Below are 25,805 nucleotides of genomic sequence, written 5' to 3'. Positions count from 1 at the left end.
GCTTTGTTTTGTTTTAAAGCTTGTTCCTTTAATAGTGTATAGCTCCTCGTTCTAGTATTTTTCTCTAAACTTTCCTTCTTTTATCCAGTCTAGTTCTCCTTTATGAAGTGCCAAATGATGTTTTCTTTTTTGTTGTTTTTGTTGTTGTTGTTTAACTTGCACTTAGAACACAACCGCCTTTTCTTTTCACGAAAGCCAGAACAACATTTAGTGAGGATCTTCATATAATTAATTCTTTGCTAAACAAAACTTACCAGGTAATTTCATTTGTCATTGTTACTGTGTTCCTATGTTTAGCGTCATTTTCTTCTCAACACAATGGAGTTTCTAAATTGGGTAAGATTGGGGGGGGGTGGAATCAATATGTTCTATTGGTCCCAAACTTTGCAATTCTTAGATTGTTCCAAAGCTACTATATGAGATATTATATCTATCTTCCCCTTCAAACTCAGCTTATATCAAGATACAGTATCTTCCTTCTTGGGGATACTGCATGTTTTCCCTGGGTATATCATTCATGGTCGAGCATGCTCCTCTATCATTCTCTCATTTCTCTTCCTACCTTCATTACCTTTCCTTTCCAGTAACCTCCCCTCTTTTCCTTCGTTGTTATTTTCCTTTTTTCCCCTCACCTTAATCAAGCAAGTAACAAATGTTCATTGAGCATCTCCTCGGGAATTACATAATAGGAAAGCGTATGTGCTCTACAGCCAAATGCCTGAGTCTGAATCCCAGCTCTAGTGTCTAGTTGTGATACTGTACAGATTTCTTAGCCTCTATGTGCCTCAGTTTCCTCATTTGGAAAACAAATATGAGATGACTTACTGGTTAGAGCTGTTGTGAAGATAAAATGAGTCAACAGGTATAAGGTATTTAAAATAGATTAGAATACAGTAAGTGTTTAGAACATGTAAGAGCCTCAGGTGCCACTGTCACAACCCTCACACTCTGCTTTCTGTGATGCTAAGGTGGCATCCCCTGGCAGGAAATGCTCCTATGAAGAGTTTTTTCATGGAGTCTCACGTCTAATTCGCTCTTGCAGAGTCCACACCAGGCCCATGAGAAATGTACATCCAGCTATTATTTGAGAGTAGCTGAATCTCCCTGAGGCCCTCTCTGCATTCTCCTGCTGCAACTGTCCACTCTTCTTTCCATTTTCATGCATGAGCCAGTTACCTGTTTCCCCAAATCACTAAGTGATCTTGAAGCTGTACTTCCACAACCCCCCTTACTTGGCTTAAGTATAAAGGACTCCTTGCCTTCCCGCACGAGGTAGTAAAGGAGAGAGAGTATAGCACACTGGAAACTTTTTCTCTTAAACCAACAGAAACACGGGCAAATGTTAAGGACAGTACATTCATGGAAGAGGAAAACTGATTGACCAAGAAGCATATGAAGAGAAGCTCGACTATGCTAGTGAACAGAGAAAGACAAATTAAACCAAACTTAAGGCACAATCTTTGCACTCCAGCTCAGCAAAAGTTAAAAATACAGATTTAGCAAAGATATTAACATATATGCATACGTTGTCTGTGTGAGTGAAAATTGATGGAGGCTTTTAGGAGAGTGATTTTGAAGTGCATATTAAAATAAAAATGCTGTATGCCTTGACTCCACAACTGGACCTGCTTCCAGTTATCTGTCCTAGAAAAATACCAGCAGAAACACTCAAATATTCAAGTGCTGGAATGTTTATATTATATTACTTGTAACTTTTAAAAAATTGAAAACAACTTGACTGTCCATTAAAAATGAATAAGTAAATTAATTATGATACAAGATGCAAGAATTAAATAGAATACACTAAAGTAATATGAAGGTAAGCCTTCAAAGATATTTTGTTAAACAGAAAAAAAGCCACCTAAAAATTGTATTAATGATATATTTAAGTAGGAAAATGGAGGAAACCAGGGATATTACCTTGTGTATATACATATATAGTCTTTTGTTTTGGTTTGGTTTTTTGTTTTCTTTTGAGACAGGGTCTTGCTCTATCACCCAAGCTGGAGTGCAGTGGCCTGATCATGGCTCACTGAAGCTTTAACCTCCTGGGCTCAAATGATCCTCCCACCTCAGCCTCCAGAGTAGCTAGAACTACAAGGCATGCACCACCATCCCTGGCTTTTTAAAATTTTTCATAGAGGTGGGCTCTTGTTATGTTGCCCAGACTGGTCTCGAATTCCTGGACTCAAATGATCCTTCCACCTCGGCCCACCGAAGTGCTGGTATTACAGGCATAAGCCAATGTAATACGCAGATGTCCTGAATATTTGACATCTGTAAAGAAATCTGTTCATATAAACAAGTGACTCTGAACCTAGATTCACTAATGCCTAGAATGTATTTTCTAGGAATGTTTTCAGACATTTTCTAAATGTCTGTTCAGACAATAATTATGAAGTCTTTGCTATATGAGAATGTATTTTCTAGGCATTAGTGAATCTAGCCCGGTGTATATGGACTCATTTGTAAATGCATAGAAAAAGTGTTCAAACAAACTTTTTGGAAAAAAGTGTTTCAAACTGATGAGGGATTACTTTTGAAGTGGGGACTGGAACTGGAACTGGGGGAAGGGAAATCAGGTACGACTTCAGCATTTGCAATGAGAATATATTGCATGTATGCTTATATATGATTTTACAAAATAATTTAAAATACAATAAAATGAGCAGAGTTGCTAGATGTGATCTTTAAGATTCATCTCAAATACAACTTTCAACATCTATATTGACAGTTAGACTTAACTAATTCTCAGGAGAGCCTATGAGTGCATCCATCATTATCAAACGGTATTTGTCTTATTAAGGATAGTTCTCTATAATAACTACTCACATCTAAATGTCTGTTCAGACAATAATTATGAAGTCTTTGCTATATGAGTTTATAAGATCACACATCCAATTATGCTTGTTAGTTAATAAGCCAGACAAATTTCAATACACAGCACCTTTACATCATTATAATAATTAGCTAATTCCATTTGATATAGTAATATGCATAAAGAGAACTGTAATATTAGCTGAGGAGTAAATATTTCCTTCTGGGCATAGATTCTATACAATTTAAATTGCATTACATTTAGGTAACTATTTGTAAAGTATTATTTAATGTATACAGTTTAAAGCAGATTTATGGTATTTATCATTAAGTCATATGTGTTCTTGAATCACATAACTTATAGTTCTTAAAAGATTAAGTATAGACAGTCAAACCGTAAATAGAATTACACAAATGTTACTTCATTATTTTCCCTCTTTAGTATCTACATGAAAATGGAATTGTCCATCGTGATCTCAAACCAGAAAATCTTCTCTATGCAACTCCAGCCCCAGATGCACCACTCAAAATCGGTGAGAACATTTCTTCTTTTTTTGTGACCCCTTTTTCCAGATTAGAAAAATTATACTGTGTGGAATTTTTAAACATTGCTCCATCCAGTTTTACATCCATTCAGTTTTCCTGAATATTTGACATTTGTAAAGGAATAATATGTTGTTTGGGAAGTTTGTGCTCTTTCCTGGAATGTTTATTTGGAAAATGTTGCCTAGAAGTTAGTATTCTGTTGCTGGGCACATGAAGGAATCACAACTTAGAAATGGCAAGGACCATAGGAGATGACCTTGCATTTTGTAAATAAGTTTATAGTGAACAAAATGATAGAAAAAGTAACACTTCTTTTGGAGATATTAACTTTTATTCCACACATTGCTTGGAGCTTAATTTTAGGTAATAAAGAACTTTGACATAAAGTGTTTAGCACATATTAGTAAGTCTAGGCTTTGAGTCACTTGTTTATATGAACAGAGATAAATTAAGATCTGCCTTTCTCAAAATGCACTCCACAGAACACTGGGTTCTCAGCAGGGTGGATAAGGGTGGGAGCGATTCACAGAAATGCTATGGCTGATCAAATGAGTTAAGAAATGCCAACTTTAAAAAAGTTAAACAAGATTTTTATTTCTATAGGACTTTCCAGAACCTTAAAACTGTTAACATATAAAATGACATATTATATCATATCCTATGAGACTTTTTTTTTTTAACCAATAAGCATTTTGAAAAACTATAAAGATGAACTTTGGGAAATTCTGATCTACCCAAAGAAGCCTTTAATTAGCACTTTAGAAAAAAATAAATATTACTTTCCATGTCTCTTCCAAAGTAAATCTTCATTTCAAAAAATATTATAAACTTTATTTTCAGTGAATTCTCGCTAGTGGAATCTTCATTAAATCCTCTGAAGGGCATTGCTCTTCTGGTGCTGTCCTTATCGTGCTGATCTGCCAAGTTCACTGCATTTACAGATGTTAACACCTTTAACAATTAAGCTGTTTATATCAGGGAAGAGCTCAGATAACATAATGTGCTTTATGAATGCAAGAACCTAAGGAAAAAATCCTGAAAGTCCTGCTGGGCAGCCAGCTTGTTCTCATAATCACTCCTGTAAGGCAGGGGACAGCAGGCAGTTTCCATTTCCTTTCACATCACTTTCAAAGATTTACTCCTTAAAGCAATTTCTTTAAATGGATGGTTAGATACTAATTTAGGCAGGAGAGGTTTTCTTTCTGAAGGGCTTCCTGCTGCTTTCACTGATAAGGATCAGGCACCTGCCAGGAAATGTGGGTTTATCTTTGAAGTCTAAAATGGAATTCATTCTGCACCTGCCTGTCTTGAAGAATGCCCTTGAATGGTTTCCTGATGTTTCTTGAGTGAGAGAGAGATAGCTCAGCAAATAGATCATAATGGTAGCAACTTTGGATAATCTTTTACCTAGGTAATATTCTGAGAAATAAATAAAAAGGATTCTTACCAAAAAAATCATATAGTCTTCTTATGAGAGTAAATTCTTATAAGTGAAATACATTGGAGACTGACATGTATTTTCAAGCTGAACAAACCTTTTGATATTTCTGTTAATTCTTGTTTCACTGATGAAAGTCTATTTTTTCCTCCTCTCTGTCAATAAATAAAAGATTCTGGATTATATCATTAATTCTGTATTGTCCCTTAGAGTTACTGTTACATAAATTTCAGAATTAACAACATTAGATAAAATACAACTATTGCAACTATTACTTTAAGAAAAAATAGCTTGGCTGGGAGCGGGGTCTCACACCTGTAATCCCAGCACTTTGGGACCGAGGTGGGCGGATCACGAGGTCAGGAGATCGAGACCATCCTGGCTAACACAGTGAAACTCCGTTTCTACTGAAAATACAAAAAAATTAGCCAGGCCTGGTGGCACATGCCTGTAATCCCAGCTACTCGGGAGGCTGAGGCAAAGAATTGCTTAAACCCAGGAGGCAGAGGTTGCAGTGAGCCGAGATCATGCCACTGCACTCCAGCCTGGGCAACAGAGCAAGACTCCATCTAAAAAACAGACAAACAAAACAAGAAAGAAAGAAAAAAAATGCTTATTTGCTGAAAGCTGGGAATTGTACAGAAGAACAAAGATTAAATATAGATTTATTTGTAAATGTATTTGGAAGTCATATTTTTCTCCAATTTAAAGAAACACATGGATTGTTTTTTTAGCTTCCTCTTGGGTGACTTGTTCCCACCCACCTTGACCCCATCATCAAATACAAAAGAAAACAGATAAATAAGTTAGTTTTATTTTTGAATAACAAATATTTTGTTGTCTTATAAAAGCTGAGAAGATGTGCTTCATTAAGTTTTTTTCTTGTGTTGTTAGCTGATTTTGGACTCTCTAAAATTGTGGAACATCAAGTGCTCATGAAGACAGTATGTGGAACCCCAGGGTACTGCGGTATGCTCTTTAATAATTATATTTTACCTTTATTGTTATGAAATCTATTTTTGTTTAGCAATCTAATTTTTTAAAATTCCTAATATCTGTATTTATAAACGCTTAAAATGTGTTGTTAGTCTCTATGAGGAAGCCATATATAAATAATTCTCAGATCACTTCTTGTTTTCTATGAGAGGTTCAAGGATGTTGGTTTTAGGGCACTGCCATTAGAATGCCTTTGAGCAGTGGCTACTGTTAGACCCACTGGGCAGTAGAAAGACAATCAGCAAGGAAGAGGGCAAGGAAACCCCATAGCTTGTAGTTGGAATTAAATGCATGAGCCCTTTGTCACTTTTTTTTGCTTTTCCTTGAATGGAGAGTGTGTGTTTAATTCAGATGGCATATAGGACAACAGTGAGAATGGGGTGGTTCCTAGTTCTCTTCATGGCCTGGCCTAGCCTCACTGAGACAAGGACTTCAGGTAAGATTTTCCTACAGGAGTTCTCCAGTCCCTGCAGATGGACCACAACTACATTGAGCTCTTCACATCTTCCCACCTCATCTCCCATATTGGGCTGCAGGCATCACAATCAGAAAGAACAAAGCTTTTGACCCATACTAGCATGAAACCTGCCATTTGCTTCTTGATGGTCGAATTAATTTGGCAACAAACGGAAAGCCAATAAAATTTGTAAAAATTATAAAGAATTCCTAAAATTGTTGTGATTAATGAATATGTCACAGATTAATTAAAATTCTAATCTAAATTATAAAGAAAAAAGATAAGATTTCAAGTTATCAATCACAAGATTAGTCATCCTTTTCTCTTAGATCAGATTATTTTTACACAGGCCAGGCATGGTGACTCACGCCTGTAATCCCAGCACTTTGGGAGGCCAAGGTGGATGGATCACTTGAGGTCAGGAGTTCAAGGCTAGCCTGGCTAACATGGTGAAACCCTGTCTCTACTGAAAAAAAAAAAAAAATACAAAAAGGAGCCGTATGTGGTGGCGCACACCTGTAATCCCCAACTCCTCAGGAAGCTGAGGCAGGAGAATTGCTAGAACCCGGGAGGCAGAGGTTGCAGTGAGCCAAGATCACACCACTGCACTCCAGCCTGCGTGACACAGTGAGACTCTGTCTCTAAAAACAAAAACAAAGAGAATATTTTGACACGAATGTCCTTCATTTCAATTCGTCTCTTCAGTGAACTGTTAATCACCTACTGTGTAGTCAATCCAGTGTGTAGCACCAGGGAGATGCATTTCCTGCCCTTAAACCACCCGGGGCTCACAATCTGCAGGAAAACAGACATGTGACCAGGTGCAGTGGCTCACGCCTGTCATCCCAGCACTTTCAGAAGCCGAGGCGGGTGGATCACCTGAGGTCAGGAGTTTGGGACCAGCCTGGCCAATATGGTGAAACCCCATCTCTACTAAAATTACAGAAATTAACCAGGCATGGTGGCAGGTGCCTGTAATCCTAGCTACTCGGGAGGCTGAGGCAGGAGAATCGCTTGCATCTGGGAGGTAGAGGTTACAGTGAAGCAAGATTGCGCCATTGCACTCTAGTCTCAGTGGCAAGAGAGCAACTCTGTCTCAAAAAAAAAAAAAAAAAGGAAAAATCCAGAAATGCAAATCGGGTAATCATAGCATCTTAAGAAATACTGTGTTGTGTGTATTGAGAGCCACCATGGACACATAGAAGAAGGGTGATATTTTTAATTATCTGTCTTGTTTTCTATAGCACTTAGATTTGAGGTTACTCCTGCCCCAGAAATAGACAAAGAAGAACTATGCAACTAACCGGTTTTAACAACTTTTGAAATCATAAAAATCAGATTGGCGAAGTGCGATAATATATTCATTGAAGCATATATGCGATTAAATCCGTAGAATTTTAGTGCTGGAAGAAACTTTAAAGTTCATTTATTAATATTCTTATCTTACTAAGGTTCAGAGACTTTGACTTCCCCAAAATTCCACATCTAGTTGTTAGTGGCTCAGGAATAAGAATCCAGGTATCCAAGGACCTAAAAATCATAGACTTTCCCTGTACAAAATTAATATAGATAAATCAATATGGTTTTATTCATAGAAATATTTGTCAATTATTACTTTTATTTTAAAATCTTCATTTTAATTTTTTTTTTTTTGAGACAGATCTTGGCCTATAGTAACCTTCACCTCCCGGGTTCAATTGATTCTCATGCCTCAGCCTCCCGAGTAGCTGGAATTCCACCACACCCAGCTAATTTTTTATTTATATTTTTAGTACGGACAGGGTTTCACTATGTTGGCCAGGCTGGTCTCGAACTCCAGGCCAAAAGTGATCCTCCAGCCTCGGCCTCCCAAAGTGCTAGGATTACAGGCATGAGCCACCATGTCCAGCTCATTTTGATTTTTTAAACCTCAGAAGTATTATTTGGCCGGGGACAGTGGCTCACGCCTATAATCTCAGCACTTTGGGAGGCTGAAATGAGAGGATTTCTTGAGGGTCAGAGTTCAAGACCAGCCTGGCCAACATAGCGAAAAAAAAACAACAACATAAAATTAGCTGGGCATGTTGGCATGTACCTGTTGTCTTACTTACTCAGGAGGCTGAGGCAGGAGGATTGCTTGAGCCCAGGAGTTAGAGGCTGCAGTGAGCTATGATTTTACTACTGCATCCCAGCCTGGGCAATAAAAGGAAACCTGGTCTCAGGGAAAAGAAAAAGTACTACTTGGTCAGTGGAAGAAATAAAAATCCAAATAACTATACTCAATATTAACAGCCTCATGCGCATTCTTTTGTACTCTTCTCTATGTCTCCTTGTCCATATAAGCGTTTTATAATATTGCTTTTAATGAGTTAGTGTGAATTCTGGCTGGAGAGGTCTTAGAAGGAGCATTTGAGCTGGACAATGAAGGATGAGTAAGAGTTCAGCAAGTGGGGAAGTGGCCACAGGGCATTCTTTGTCAACGGGTACAGGGAAAGCAAAGTCATGGAGGATTGGCAGCATCTGGTGAGTTTAGGTGCTGTTTGTCACTTTGTCAACTTTGTATGACTAGAACACAGAGTTTTTGGTACAGAGGGCACAAATGGAGTTGGAAAGGTTGGATGGACCATTGTTTAAAGAATCTATACATCAGGCTAAGGGATTCAGATTTGACTTGGCAGGTAATGGTGGTCCAGCAAAGCTTTTTAATCAAGGCAGTATTTTTAAATCAGGTCTGTATTTTGTAAATATCTTGATGGTAACATTATGATATGTTATGACATGGATTGAAGGAGGAAAGGGATAGAAAGAAAACAGACAAATTAGCTATTGTAAATGCTCTTTTCTAGCGCTCTAATGTCGGAAATCTATACACATGCTGATGTCATTCCTTAGCTTCTTAGCAGATGACATGTTCAATCTACTCTTAAATCTAACCATTTACTTTTTAAAAATATTTAAATATTGTAAAAATACTATTTTAATATATTGTCCTTTTCATAAACAGGCCCTTCATACAAATAATGCCATCTTATAATGGAGCCTTATTTTCTATTATTATTTTCTCTTGCAAATATCCATTTCAGCCCAGGTGGTAAATAATGAGGAAACAGGGAAATAAGAGGTTGAAAGTGACCAAGATAATTCTACCATAGGTAGCGGCTTATCAGGAAAAAGTAGTTTGCCATATTATAAGAAAAGGAAGTGAAAGCAGCAAGGAAGCCTGGCATGGGGTTTGAGAGGTAGACTCCACTTACCTTAGTGAACTATTTTGGGGATTGAGATGGAAAATAAGTGTGTTTTGTTGGCTCTGAGGTGCTAAACATAGAAATGGAATTAGTATTTTATAGGCGGGGGTAGTCTTAGAAGTCAAAGACAAGTAAATTCAACATATTTCTTTACCAGAGCAAGATTCCATTTGTATATAAGTAAATATACATATATGTGTTCATACATACTCTTGACCCAAAGGAAATACACTAAAATATTACCTCACAATGGGAGCCAAAGAAGGGGTAGGATTTTAAGGATACGCCTGTGTGTAGTAACGTAGGAAATATTGGGAAACACTTGAAAAGAATAGAAGTCACAGTAATACTAGGGCCCAGGAATAGATAACCTAGAGCAGAGGCAATATCTAGGCTTTTGAATTAAATACAGATTTTACCATAGTTACGAATATTTGTTTCATCTGTCTTATAAAAAATTAGATTGTTAACAGGTAAAGCTAAAACCCTCTCTGAAGATCAGTTCCAGCCCTTTCTTCCCTCGCCACAGATAGATACTCTCATCAGTCTGGCATGTATCTTTCTGAGAATAAGTTGGTGGGGAGGAAACTGTCCATTTATAGAAAGAGTTGGAAATGAGAGCCAAGCTCAAGACTGGGGAGAATCATTATGATTCTATAGAAAGCAAAGACTTTACACAGAGACTGTTTTATATTCTTTTATGGCCACAAGAGGAGACAGAGGAGAGCCTCAGGGGGAAAAAAAAAAAAGTGTATTAAACTTACACGTCCTAGAGACAGGAGGCACAGCAGGCCACTCAGGGTCATGCAGGAAAGAAGACACCAGGGTGGTCAGGAGGCAGAAGACAGGAGAAAGGGAAGGTTTAGGCCACTGCCTTTTGGGGGATTTTCTTGGGAAATGCAAGGCAAGGCAGGGTGAACAGTTTAGGATTGGCTAGTTTGAATAATTTGTGTGGGTTGCCTGGCTCCTGGCCCTGGGATGACTAAGGCAGAGGAATATCCCCTCCTTGGATATTCCTCGGGGGTGTATAGGTCGGATGGATGAGGTGTGGCACTGGACAGGTTCATCGGTATGTGAAAAGGCATACTCAAGCCTGGGGCTTTCTTTTCTTTCAGAATTAACAAGCCACAGGAGAGGCAGACTCTCAATAACCAGAAAAGCTTTTTAAGATGTCAAGAACATCATAATATGTATAAAGAAAAATTTTAAATATTTACAATACAGAGACTTTACATTTAACTTGAAAAGGTATCTGACACCCATGTAATTGACAGAGATGAGGTATGAGCTTGTTTCATTGCTTGTTAGGGTGATTATATCCAAGGTCGATTATCCTTAAGTACACTGTGTCTAGTTTCTACTTTTAATGGAAAGCTTTTCAAATTACATCTTGTGAGAGACTGAGTGTTTATGTTATACCATCTGTCATTTCTCAGGAAGTAAAAAAGGAAAAGCCACCCATTCTGTCTCTTTCATAGAATCTTTGCCCCAGGCTATTAATAACAGAGGGTTCTCCTATAAGTGAATCGCAAAAGAAAAATCACAGATGCTTCATGTTTAAGCAAATACTTGTTATTTCTTGGGAAATGTGCCCAGTCAAAACCAATCTCCAGGCCAGAAAACTAAAATTTATGGTCCAGATAAATGAAATCAATGACTAGTGTTCAAAAATAACCCATGAAGAGTTCAATGTTGAAGGGATTCTCAACATCTTGTGGTTGAGAAAATAAGTAGGTCACACAGACAAAAAAAAGAAAAAAATCGATTAGGCCATAGCTCCTAATAAATGTGCTATAATGTAACTATGCAATATTAACTGCCAAAATGTTTTAACTGGTCTAGATATTTAAGGCTTGAAGTCTGTGGATGTTTCAAACCCACCCACGCCAATCCTAGAAAAGGAAAACAAGTTGTTAGAGTAGAAAAGAAACCAATATGTTAAGGGGTTAGTAAAAAAAAAACCAATTATATCTAATACCAACTATCTAATTTATTCATAAGCTTATGTATGTTCATATTTCATATTCGTACTTGTCTTTATTCAAATTCTATTTTCAGAGTCTAAAAGCTGTTAGGAGTTTGTTTTATTTTGGCATTTGTCAAGGTCTCATTATTTTCTGAGACAGTCCTACTGGCACAACTCAGAGGAAGTATTAATACATAAAAATGTCCCATGTGCTAAGCCTCTAAGCATATTTGCTATTTTCAGACTTTAGTAACGGCAAATATATGTCGTGCTTCTATTTAAGCCAAAATGAAGGCTAATTATTAACAACTGAAGAATGAGCTCCTACGATATGCAAAACTCCCTGTACTTAGAGTCTGCAGGTGCCTAATTCTACAAATAATATTGTAGAAAAATAATATTCTACAATAATATTCTGAGTTTCCATAAAGAATAAATACATATGTTTCATATATGCTGTGACTGATTCAGTCTCAAGAACTCACACTGTTTGGTAAACAATTCTGTCATAATTATCAATAATTATAAGTGGATGTGGTATAATAAAGAGATGACTAAATGTGGCACTTCAGCTGTTGAATGTGAAGGGCATGATGAAAGTGTGGAATGACAGGTAAAAGAGAGATTCCCTCACCTTCCAGCTCTTCAAACTATCCTTGAATGATACCTCCTAAAGGATCATCAAATAGTGATGGGCTAACAAAAGCCAGTGTCACCAACCTGATGTTCAATATTAAAACGACACATATATTGCTCATCTACTATAAGGCGTGGTAGGTATCTTTCATGATCTGCCTTCTCCACAGATATATGAGTAACTACAGGGATGGGCTGGCCATATTTGGCCCTGTTTACCTGTTGCTCACGGGCATAGATTGCTGGTTGTTGTTGCTGTTGTGGTATTGTTGTTGTTCATGTTTTCATGCTTTACTAGGCTTCGAAGTCAGATAGCTGTTCCTACTTCAGGCTTCACCTTGAATATGTTAGTGAAACCCTCTAAATCTCAGTCTCCTCAACTATACAATGGGAATAATAAGAACATTTATTTCATAGGGCTATTATAAAGAATAAATAAGATAATGTATGTGAAGTTCTTGCACAGTACCTGGTACCTAAAACATGCAATAAATGTTAGGCATTACTGAAGTCATTATAATGAGTATCATCATCCTCATATTTTTCTTATTACTCTTAAAAATGTATCAATTCCTTTTATTAAGCAGTATGATTTTTCTATTTTGTCCTCACAAGAGTAAGTCCTAATATCTGGGGAGTTGGTTTGAGGTCTTTGAAATTACTACATCTCTGCCACAGTTCTTTAGTTTAGAAATAAAACACTTATTAAAAAAAAATTTCTCCTAAGATTTAAATGACATTGATGGTTCTAAACTTTATTGTTTTATGGCCATTTTTAAATAGTTTTTTAGATTTTTAAACTTACTAAATATGAATGTGATAGTTCCTGAGAATGGAGAGTGGTTTTAAAAGGGTAAACCATTAAAAAAAAAAAAAGGTAGAGAAAATAAATATAATCTTTTTTAAGACTACTGGTTTTCCAAATAATAGTTTTAGAAATTTTGGTATTTTCACTAGGTAAATATGGCACTTCCTACTGGGTAAGTATGAAGTTACACTGAAAAAAGTATCCTTCTGTGTAACTTAATATTTACTTACTTAAAATTATTATTCCAAAATTGGAAATGATTGGATAAAAGATGGGATTTGTTTCTTAGTTTTGATGACTACAGGAAAACAAAGTCTCCTCAGTGATCAGACACTGAATAAAACAGGAGATGTGCTGAAGTTCGTTGAGTCAGTTCCAGCATCTGATCTGTCAGTGCCACTTTTGTGTTGGGAGTTCACTGCATTGTATTTATTTATGGAGGTCAATGAGCTGGTCAGAGATGACCCTGTGCTCTGACAGCCTTTATCAGGGAAATTCAAGTTTCTTTGGATAGCTGTGGGACTCTGAGTTTCTGATATTTTTACAGCCAGAGAAAAAAAGAAGGATATTTTAATTTAATATTGTAATAGGTTAAAAGGATAAATTTAAGGGTACTTTATTAAAAATAAACAGAATAATCTTCTCTTCCTCACACACACGCATTATACAGAGCCATTTTCAACAATCCAGGAACTACAAAGCTTTTAAATAGGAATAACTTCTAGGGAGCTTATTGGAACATATCAAGCAGACCTTACATTTGAACGTGTCATATATTACCATAGAAAGTATTTCGTAAAGTGCTATCAACAGAACAGTTTCTAAGATGACACAGCACAATTAAGCAAGTCTTATCTTCCATTAGTGCCCATTCATGATTTCAAGGATGATTCCACACACTTGACACATTGCTACTTTGAAAAGAAATAAGCCTTTAGATTCACTATGCCAAAATTTAAGACAAATTTTCAACCGCTTGTAGTTGAACAGAAGAGATTTCTGCTTAACTCTTAACAAAACTGAAAGTTAGGTTAGCCAATAAGCTACATTTTCTGTAACATGAACACATATGAAAAAAGTAGGAAAATTTAAATTAAAGAAATACATCTTAGAATCTAAAATAGAAGCTTTTAGTATAGTTTCACAAAAACCATAGTGTTTGTGTTCATTTCTGGAAGAATAAATAGCTTAAGTGAAATAATAAGAGTCTTAAATTATACTGCAATCCAATCAAGTAAAGAATGATCTCACCCAATAATGAATTAAATACCCGAAGTGGTAACTTCATTTTTACAATCAACTTTTTAAAAATCGAGTTAATTAAAAGCATAGTAAAATTCCAATTACACTGACTGTAACTTTCTACTTGACCGGCTCATGTGCTGCACACTAGGGTTCCTGTGTGGCTTTTGGACAATGGGAAAGAGACCACCAGGGAAGGGGAGAGGAAGTGAGGCAGAGAATGCTAACCAGGTTTGAAGGGTGCCGCATATCCATCTCCCCTCCTGACCATAGCCCCACTTTCTCCCTAAGGAGATTGTGTCCCCAAGCCATCATAACTGCCACGGGCATGCTTGCAGCATCTGAGTCAGTTGAGTAGTGCCAGGTAAAGGAAAAGTAGGGACAGATACAGGGTGGCGAGGAAGGGTCATCCAGAGCTCATCTTGTTCTTGATCATGGAGAGGAAAGGGACTCTGCAGGCTGGGCATGAACTTAGTTTAAGCTGTGTTAGAAGTTTGAAATCTGAAGAAAACTGCGTCTTTGGGGTCTTTATATTGGTTTGGTACTGCCCTGAACAAAGTGGTTTCTGTGGAACTTTAGTTGTGTAAAACAATCAGGTTTTTTTGTCATTTAATAAATACTTGTTGCACTTCTATGCACTAGGCACTGTTGTATGTTGTAAAGATATAGCAGTAAAAACCAGACCAAAAGAACTCTTCCTTAAGTATACTGTAATACATTTTAGTGGGAGAAATGACAAAACACATGTAAAATATACAGAAAGAGGTGATAATTTCCCATAGAAATTATAATATAAAGTTGGAAAAGGAGCCTGGGTTACACTTTAAACAGGGTAATTAAGGAAGGCTTTGTGTTAGAATGGAATATGTAAGCAAAAATTTGAGAGAAAGAGAACAAACCACGTACATATCTAGGGAAAGAATGTTCCAGGTGAAGGGGATGGGGCACACTAATCCTGAGGCAAGAACACACCAGGTGTCTTTAGGGTCCACCAAGAAAGTTAGTTGGTTGATTGGAATGCAATGACAAGGGGAGAAAATAGTAGGTAGGAGAGGGGATAACTAACAACTGAAGGAATGGAGTTAACATTTACTGAGATGGGAAGACATTGGAGCATCAGGCTTGGGACTTGTTAATTTCTACATGCCTGTTAGATATCCAAGTGGAAGTGACATGTGGGCAGAAGGGAATATATGGTCCACATGTCAACTTGCCTACTGATATAAATATGGGTGTTACCAGCATATAGATGGTATGTCAAGTCATGAGACTATCAGGTATCCCCAAGGCAGAAAAGGAGACAACCCAGACTGATGCTTTGGCAACACCACCATGAGTAGGCCAGAAAGAAAAGAAGGAACATGTATTATTTACAGAAATTCAAATAGTAGAGGAAGCTCTACAGGGCAGAATTAGGAATTGTGAGTGGTTGTTGCAAGGCACAGATTTCTGGCTCAATATACAAGACAACATTCTAACAACTAAAGCTGTCAGCAGTAGTAGGGGCTATCTCCTTCGTTTGGGAGTGTTCACAAAAGCTGATTGACTCATCACTCAGGATCCAAGGCTATCAGCAAAGAAAGAGAAGGAAGACTCCTGTTAAGTTTTATATCACCCATTAGATACATATTGTGTGGTATTAAATAATATCACCAAAAACTGTCTATATACTCTATACATGTAAACTAAGTTGAGGATTATGGCAACCACTTACTTAAATCAAAGTTAACCAAATATATTTTGACTTATGATGGCTGATAAAGTTGAATCTCAAGAGATTGTCCCCAATGTCCTCTCCTGACTTCTCATGTTCTCTTTGAGTTTAGAGACAGGTTTTTTTTGTTTGTTTGTTTGTTTTTTGAGACAGAGTCTCACTCTATCACCCAGGCTGGAGTGCAGTGGCTTAATCTCGGCTCACTGTCACTGCAAGCTCCGCCTCCTGGGTTCAGGCCATTCTCCTGCCTCAGCCTCCCAAGTAGCTGGAACTACAGGTGCCCGAGACCACCTTTTAATGTAACGGTAATCCTTAACTTCTGAGTCTCCAGACCGTAAATCATTTTTGATGCCCATTTCTATGGAAGACACTACTTGGAGAACAGAACCAACTGTGCCAGAGAATTCACAGCTCTGTGAGGATTCAACTCTATTATTATATATGTGGGGGTGGGATGATGGGAGGAAAAGAGGTCAAAAGGAAGAGGTGATTGATAGCAAGTGGGTAGAAGATTTGCTTAAAATGTCTTATTTTGGACCAGAACACCCACAAAATGTTCCACTTTAAAATGTTATTACAGAAAGAATATGCATAAAATAAAAATAAGTTTTGCAAGAATTATTATTGATAATCATCAGTGAGAAGGTTTATATCTATCCGTTAGAGAAAAACATGATGTTTTTCTTTTCTTTTCTTTTCTTTTGAGACAGAGTCTCACTTAGTCACACATGCTGGAGTGCAGTGGTGTGATCTTGGCTCACTGCATCCTCCACCTCCCGGGTTCAAGCAATTATCCTGCCTCAGCCTCCTGAGGAGCTGGGACTACAGGCACACGCTGCCACACTGGCCTAATTTTTTGTATTTTAGTAGAGACAGGGTTTCACCATGTTGCCCAGACTGGTCTCGAACTCCTTAGTTCAAACAATGCACCCACCTCGTAACATTTTTCACACTTAACACGAGACACTTTAAATTCTAAGTCCACTACTTTATCTTTGCACCTCCATCTACTGAAGAGATTTTTATGTAACTTTGATATCAGGATGAGATGGGTTTATTTATTTTATCCTACTTCATCCCACAAAAATTGAAAGGTAGCTTTTCAACAGCTAATACTACTTTGCTGGCATCTATCAAAACTCTGAAGTGACCTGGAGACTCGGTCTGATTCAGAGTTGGATAAAATGGCAATGACATCAAGTTAGGAAGGCTCGATGGAATTTCACAGAAAAGCAAATTTCACAGGGCAATAAAAATAAGTTCTATTTTTTTTTTCCTTTTTTGAAAGCACTAGGTGTTCTCAAATATTTGATTTTCTCTTCAGGATATTATTTTAAAAATAAAAAACAAAGATGAGGAAAATAAACAGACTATTTTCACTCATTTATAAGATTTATACAAAGAGAAAATAATATAATTCTTGTGGTAAGGAAGACTATTTTAACAGCTTAAATGAAAAACATGAAGTGGGAGTTGGATTGACTGATAATTGCCATGCAGCAAATCAAGAGCCCTGGAGAAAGGAAAGAGTGAGTTAGAACATAAAGTATATCACTTGTGTTTCAAAACACCTAACTTTTTCTTTTCTCGCTCCACTCTCAAGTCACAGAAAACTAACATGACAGAAGCCCCAAATACTTTCTCAGTCCTTCTCAACCTTTCAGAGCATGATACGCATAGAATTGAGAATGTTCTGAGGTTCACTGTAGTAAGCTGACAAGGCTGCTTCTAGCCAGAGGCAACCCCCTCTGGAAGTCTCAGGTCTATTTCAGTCTCATCTGCACCTTTGTCACTGCACTTAGTCTCCTGAACTGGGGCATTATCTTTTTATCAAATCAAAAATTGCACCACGTTTTAAACAGGTTGTGCTCCTTTCTTAGCAAATGTGGATGACAGCTAAACAAAGGACCGCACAAAGTACAGATGCTGAGAAAAGCACCCAGTGTGGAGTCTGCCCAACTGTGGGCACTGCTGCCACCCATAGGCAGCTGCCTCAAGTGCATTCTTCTCCTCTGGGTTCCTAGGCCAAGCTAGGAAAAGGACAGACACAGAGAATTTCCTCACACTGCTTTTCTGCCTCCCTAGATAAATCCCGTCCACCCTTCACTCTTCTCTCTCCTCCCTCTTCCTTCCCAGAGGCACAATTTAGAGAGACTCTAGATGCTGGGCTCAAGATACAGTGGGTTTTTGTGGCTCCCAGAAAACTCTGAATTCAAGACAAGCCTCTATAGCAAACAAAAAAAGAAAAAGAAAATTCCCAGTGTTTTCTCTCCAGCTCTAATAGGGACAATAATTCTGGAAAGTCAGGTTCAGGCTTTCAGATGTAAATAGATCTTTTCCCATATGTTTTGAATTGCTGAAACAGAAAGAATGGAGAGAATTTTGAAACAAACAAGACCCCTGACCTACTGGATCTGCATTCTGGCCTCTACCTGCCTCACAGGCACTGCTCATCCCACCTAGGCATGGCTGGATACCTGAGCCATGCTCCAGCCATGTTGGCTTCTTTCAGTTCCTCCAGTGCCCCTTGCTCCTTCCTGCCACAGGGTCTTTGCATAACTTTTTCCACTTGCAACTCTCTTCTGTTTTCCTTCAGCTTCTTCCCCATTTGCCTAATTAACTTCTGTAGATCCTCTACATCTCAGTTCAAACTTTGGTTGCTCCAGTCACATTCCCTGACCTCTGTGACCAGGCCAACCCCCTACTAAAACTATTCTCCCTCCAAGCATTTCCAGTTATCACTTTGCATTTCTTCCTTTGATGTTTTTGATTAATGTCTACATCTTCCACCCAACTGTAAGCTCCTAGATGACAGAAACTTGTTCTCTTTAACCCCCTCATTATTCCCCTAGCACCCCCAAGCATAGTTGGCCCATCACACAGCAGGTGCTTAATAAATATTTGATGATTTATTTAATGAGTGAATGAACGAACCAGTTGACTTCATTCACCTTAGTCTCCCTCAAATTTTTTCCAAAAGAGTTACTAATAGTGTGAAAGGTCTTCTGATGAAGAGTGCCACTCTGTAGTTTTAACTCAGTAAGTAAGAAAGAATCATAAAGCTTATCTAGGGCATTGACAAAATGAAAGTACAGTCAATGACCAAAATCATCCCTTTTAATTTTTCTCTTAGAGATTTAAGAAAAGAAGGCAAGTTTAGCACCAATGGTCCCTATAAGTAAGCCCTAGGCCATATCTGATGCTTTTTATTTTAGGATCATTTTGAAAACTAGTTACAATGATTTTATTTGATAAAGTGAAATTCATCCTAATCTCTAGAGGGATACTCAGTCTCTAAATGTTTCAGTGGTGCCATCATCTTATTTGTTTAAAAAATCACACTTAGACCTAGATGGTATGTTAATGAATATATAATATATAAGGTTTGAATTTTTGTATAATTTTTATATTTAGTTTAACTTTCTTTTTTAAAAAGGAAGTCTGGCATCTTGGGAATTCTAAGACCCTTTACCAAAATTATTCTGCATTGAAGACTGGAGTATGAGGTTTTGTGGGAGCTCGGTATCATTTAGTGTTTTATGAGCAATAACATGAATAGTAAGATAATTTTAGGACGTGGTAGACAGATTGGATTCACTTGGAACACAGACAGAAAAATCAATAAATGATTATTTACTAATTCAGAAAAGGTGATGATTCTAAGTCTTTTAAAATGCATTTTTAAAAACTGTTTTACAAATCAGCAAGAAAAAAAGTGGGCAAAGGGCATGAATAGACAATGCTCAAAAGAATATATACAAATGGGAGAGAATCCACAGACCCTATGTAGGAAGCAGATTTTTCCTGCAGGCCCCAGGAGACAGTCTAAAAACTCTGAAGACAAAGGACATAACCTCTTGGGAGCTCTAGGGCCCTACCTACCAGCTGATCCTCCCTATACTACCACAGCTGATGCTCTCTTGAAAGTGCCACCTCCTGGTAGGAGGCCAGCCAACACAAAACTACTGCAATAAACAAATCTACAACTAAGGACCCTCACAGAGTCCATTTCACTTTCTTGCCACCTCCACTGGAGCAGGTACTGCTATACATGGCTGAGATACCTGAAGATGGTTTACATCACAAGACTCTGTGTAGACATTCCCCACTACCAGCCCAGACTGCGGTAGCTCCACTGGGTGGCTAGATCCAGAAGATTAATAACAAGCACTGCAGTTTGCCTCTCAGGAAGCCACATCTCTAGAGGAAGGGGGAGAGCACAGCATTAGGGAATATAGTGTGGGACAAAAGAATCTGAACAGCAGCCTTTTAGCCCCAGATCTTCCCTCTGACATAGTCTACCCAAATGAGAAAGAACCAGAAAAACAGTTCTGGTAATACGACAAAACAAGGTTCTTTCACACTCCCAAAAGATCCCCCTAGCTTACCGGCAATGGATTCAAACCAAAAAGAAATCCCTGAATTGACAGAAAAAAAATTCAGAAGGTCAATAATCAAGCTAATCAAGGAGGCAACAGAGAAAGGTGAAGTCCAATTAAATGAAATAAAAAAATGATATGAGATATGAAGGGGAAAATCTTCAGGGAAATTGCATAAATAAAAAACATTCACAACTTCTGGAAATGATGGACACACTTAGAGAAATGCAAAATGCACTGGAAAGTCTCATCTATAGACCTGAACAAGCAGAAGAAAGAACTTCAGAGCTCGAAGACAAAGTTTTTGAATTAACCCGATTCAGTAAAGAAGAAAAAAAATTTCTAAAAAATGCAAAAAGCCTCCAGGAGGTTTGGGATTGTGTTAAATGACCAAACCTAAAAATAATGGGTGTTTCTAAGGAAGAAGAAAAATCTAAAAGTTTGGAAAACATATTTGTGGGAATAATTGAGGAAAACTTCCCTGGTCTTGGTAGAGATCCAGACATCCAAGTACAGGAAGCTCAAAGAACACCTGGGAAATGTATCGTGTAAAGATCAACACCCAGGCACATAGTCATAAGGTTATCTAAAGTCAAGACAAAGGAAATAATCTTAAGAGCTGTGTATTCTATGGAAGTGGGCATCGAAAATGATTTATAGTCTAGGGATCCAGAAGTTAAGGATTTACCATTACATTAAAATACTGTATCTAAACTCAAAGAGAACATGAGAAGTCAGGAGAGGACACTGGGGACAATCTCTTGAGATTCGATTTTATCAACCATCTCAAGCCAAAATATATTTGGTTAACTTTGATTTAAGTAAGTGGTTGCCATAATCCTCAACTTAGTTTACATGTATAGAATACATAGACAGTTTTCTGGTGATATTATTTAATACCACATACTATGTATCTAATGGGTGATATAAAAAACTTAACAGGAGTCTTCCTTCTCTTTCCTTGCTGATAGCCTTGGATCCTGAGTGATGAGTCAGTCAGCTTTTGTGAACACTCCCAAACGAAGGAGATAGACCCCACTATTGCTGACAGCTTTAGTTGTTAGTATATTGTCCTGTATATTGAGCCAGAAATCTGTGCCTTGCAACATCCACTCACAATTCCTAATTCTGTCCTGTGGAACTTCCTCTACTGTTTGAATTTCTGTAAATAATAAATGTTCCTTTTCTTCTCTCTAGCCTACTAATGGTGATGTTGCCTAAGGATCAGTCTGGGTTGCACTTAAGGCAGTGCTAAGAGGAAAATTCATAGCCTTAAATCCCTACATCAAAAAGTCTGAAAGAGCACAAATAGACAATCTAAGGTCAAACCTCAAGGAACTAGAGAAACAAGAACAAACCCAACCCAAACCCAGCAGAAGAAAAGAAATAACTAAGATTAGAGCAGGGCTAAATGAAATGGAAACAAACCAAAAAAATTACAAAAAATAAATGAAACTAAAAGCTGGTTCTTTAAAATAATATATAAAGAAAAAAAGACCATTAGCAAGATTGACGAAGAAAAGAAGAGAGAAGATCCAAATAAGCTCAATTAGAAACAAAACGGAGATATTACAACTAATACCACAGAAATGCAAAAGCTCGTTCAGGGCTACTGTGAACACCTTTATGTGCATAAACTAGAAAACCTACAGGAGATGGATAAATTCCTGGAAATATACCACCCTCTTAGATTAAACCAGGAAGAAATAGAAACTCTGAACAGACCAATAAGAAGAGCAAGATTGAAATGGTAATTTTAGAAATTGCCAACAAAAAAGTCCAAGACCAGATGGATTCACAGCTGAATTCTATCAAACATTCAAAGAAGAATTGGGACCAATCCTATTGACACTATTCCAAAAGATAAAGAGGGAATCCTCCCTAAATCATTCTATGAAATCACCCTATTACCAAAACCAGGAAAGGACATAACCAAAAAGAAAACTATAGATCAGTATTCCTGATGAATACAGAAGCAAAAATCCTTAACAAAATACCAGCGAACCAAATTCAACAGCATATCAAAAAGATAATCCGCCATGACCAAGTGGGTTTCATACCAGGGATGCAGGGATGGTTTAACATATGCAAGTCAATAAATATGATACATCATATAAATAGAATTAAAAACAAAAATCACATGATCATCTCAATAGACCCAGAAAAGGCATCTGACAAAATCCAGCAACCCTTTATGATTAAAACCATCAGCAAAATCAGCATAGAAGGGTCGTACCTTTATTTAGTAAGACCCATCTATGACAAACCCAAAGGTAACATAATACTGAATGGGGGAAAGTTGAACGCATTCCCCCTGAGAACTGGAGCAGGACAAAGATGCCCACTCTCACCACTTCTATTCAACATAGTACTGGAAGTCCTAGCCAGAGCAATCAGATAAGAGAAAGAAATAAAAGGCATCCAAATCGCTAATAAGGAAGTCAAACTGTCAGTCTGCTGATGATATCATTGCATACCTACAAAACCCTAAAGACTCCTGCAGAAAGCTCCTAGATCTGATAAATGAATTAAGCAAAATTTCAGGATATAAAATTAATGTACACAAATCAGTAGCTCTGCTATACACCAACAGCAACCAAGATGAGAATCAAATAAAGAATTCAACCCCTTTTACAATAGCTGCAAAAAATTAAAATAATTAGGGACAAACCTAACCAAGGATATGAAAGACCTCTACAAGGAATTCTATAAAACACTGCTGAAGGAAATTATAGATGACACAAACAAATGGAAACATGTCCCATGCTCATGGATGAGTAGAATCAATATTGTGATAATGACCATACTGCCCAAAGCAATCTACAAATTCAATACAATTCCCATGAAAATACCACCATCATTTATCATAGAGTCAGAAAAAACTATTCTAAAATTCATATGGAACCACAAAAGAGCCTGCATAGCCAAAGCAAGACTAAGCAAAAAGAACAAATCTGGAGGCATCACATTACCTGACTTTATACTATAAGGCCATAGTCACCAAAACAACATGATAGTGGTATAAAAATAGGCACATAGCTCGATGCAACAGAATAGAGAACCAGAAATAAAGCCAAATACTTACAACCACTGATCTTTGACAAAGCAAACAAAAACAAAGTGGGGAAAGTATACCCTATTCGACAAATGGTGATGGGATAATTGGCAAGCCACATGTATAAGAATGAAACTGGATCCTCATCCCTCACCTCATACAAAAATCAACTCAAGATGGAACAAGGACTTAAATCTAAGACCTAACACCATAAAAATTATAGAAGATAAATCAGAAAAAACCCTCCCATAAAAAACCCTAAGTCTTTGGGCTTAGGCAAAGACTTCATGACCAAGAACCCAAAAACAAATGCAACAAAAACAAAGATAAATAGATGGGACTTAATTAAACTAAAAAGCTCCTGCACAGCAAAAGAAACAATCAGCAGAGTAAACAGACAATCCACAGAGTGGGAGAAAATCTTCACAATCTATACATCTGACAAAAGGCTAATATCCAGAATCTACAAGGAACTCATACAAATCAGCAAGAGAAAATGGGCTAAGGACATGAATCGACAATTCTCAAAAGAAGATATACAAATGACTAACAAACATATGAAAAAAATGCCCAACATCACTAATGATCAGGGACTTGCAAGTCAACACCACAATGCAATGCCACCTTACTCATGCAAGAATGGCCATAATCAAAAAATCAAAAAATAATACATGTTGGTGTGGATGTGGTAAAAAGGGAATACTTCTATGCTGTTGGTGGGAATGTAAACTAGTACAACCACTATGAAAAACAGTGTGGAGATTCCTTAAAGAACTAAAAGTAGAACTACTATTTGATCCAGCAATCCCACTACTGGGTAACTACTCAGAGGAAAACAAGTCATGTGAAAAAGAAACTTACACAAATGCTTATCAATCAATGAGTTGGTAAAGAAAATGTGATACACACACACACACACACACACACACACCCCCACACACACACACACACACACACCATGGAATACTATTCAGCCATAAAAAGGAGTGAAATAATGACATTTGCAGCAACCTGGATGGAACTGGAGACCATTATTCTAAGTGAAGTCACTCAGGAATGGAAAACAAAACATCAAATGTTCTCCCTCATAAGTGGGAGATAAGCTATTTGGATGCAAAGGCATACATATGATAGAAATGGACTTTGGGGACTCAGGGGAAAGGGTGAGAGGGGGATGAGGGATAAAAGACTACACACTGGGTACAGTGTACAATGCTCAAGTGATGGGTGCACCAAAATCTCAGAATTCCCCACTAAAGAAATTTTCCATGTAACCAAACACCTCCTTTTCTCCCAAAACTACTGGAATAAAAATAAAAATATCACAAAAACTGTTTTATACCTTAAAATGATTTTCTTCTTCTATTTTGTTTGGTTTGATAATGAGGTGAGAAAAGATATGAAGGACAGCCAGAGTGCTTATACCATTAAAAGATATATTAATTGATGTTTTTTCTTGAACTAAATTGAAAGTAGCCAACTTTCTCACCCTAAGGAGATCACAGATTAGTAGCATTACCTGCAAGGACATTTATTACTTAGGAGACTTGAAGCTGGGGTGCTAGAGCCTGAACTTTATTATAAAAAATCTTCTGGCTCTTGGTAAGGGCCTATCTAGATTACTTGAGTGTGTTCTACTGGTTCTGAACAAAGTCAATGCCATATTAACTAGTAATTTAAAATATTAGGCTGGGTACGGTGGCTCACACCTGTAATTCCAGTACTTTGGGAGGCCGAGGCGGGCAGATCACAAGGTCAGGAGTTTGAGCCCAGCCTGAACAACATGGTGAAACCCCATCTCTATTAAAAATACGAACATTAGCTGGGCATGGTGGCGCGCGCCTATAATCCCAGCTACTCAGGAGGCGGAGGCAGAGAATTGCTTGAACCCTGGAGGCAGAGGTTGCAGAGAGCCAAGATCATGCTACTGTACTCCAGCCTGGGTGACAAAGAGTGAGACTCCGTCTCAACAACAACCACAAAAAATTAGCTGGGCATGGTGGCAGGCACCTGTAATCCCAGCTACTCAGGAGGCTGAGGCATGAGAAGCGCTTGAACCTGGGAGGCGGAGGTTGCAGGTTGCAGTGAGCTGAGATCATGCCATTAGGCTCTTGTCTGGGCAACAATAGTGAAACTCCGTCTCAAAAAAAAAAAATTATATATATATATATATATATTTGAAAGTTATTGAAAATGATATCTAATTGTGTCTAGGTATTTTGACTGTGTTTCACCCCAATTTTTTATGATTTTCAAAATAAGTTATTTTAAAAACAATTATTTTTAAGATAAATTTATTATGGATGGCATAAACACTTTTTATTCCTTTTGTCTGTTATCTTCACTGTGGGATATTTAACTTTTAACGTGGCAAGTTTACTCACATTGCAGTACAATGCTTCACAAAGAAATAAATTGCCTTTGGAGAGTAAGGTTGCACCCAGTGCTGTGACAGATAGGTCAGAACTTGACATGTCAGGTATGAAAGTCCCTGTAAAGTGGATCCAAAAAGCAGTTTGTGGCACAC

The 25,805-nt window shown here is 37.5% G+C and overlaps 1 protein-coding gene across 1 annotated transcript in view; it reads left to right on the top strand.

Moving 5' to 3' along the window:
* Positions 1-25,805, top strand: part of CAMK4 (calcium/calmodulin dependent protein kinase IV) — a 258,982-nt gene that overhangs the window by 214,185 nt on the left and 18,992 nt on the right. Inside the window, exons 6-7 of the mRNA XM_050793067.1 lie at positions 3,260-3,350; positions 5,696-5,770. Coding sequence (XP_050649024.1) covers positions 3,260-3,350; positions 5,696-5,770 — 166 coding nt within the window. The remainder of the gene's footprint in view (positions 1-3,259; positions 3,351-5,695; positions 5,771-25,805) is intronic.

The sequence above is a fragment of the Macaca thibetana genome, chromosome 6 (assembly GCF_024542745.1).
Source record: "Macaca thibetana thibetana isolate TM-01 chromosome 6, ASM2454274v1, whole genome shotgun sequence".
Lineage (NCBI taxonomy): Eukaryota > Metazoa > Chordata > Mammalia > Primates > Cercopithecidae > Macaca > Macaca thibetana.
Note: the sequence above shows the minus strand (reverse complement) of the source record. Positions and strands in the feature narration are given on the sequence as shown.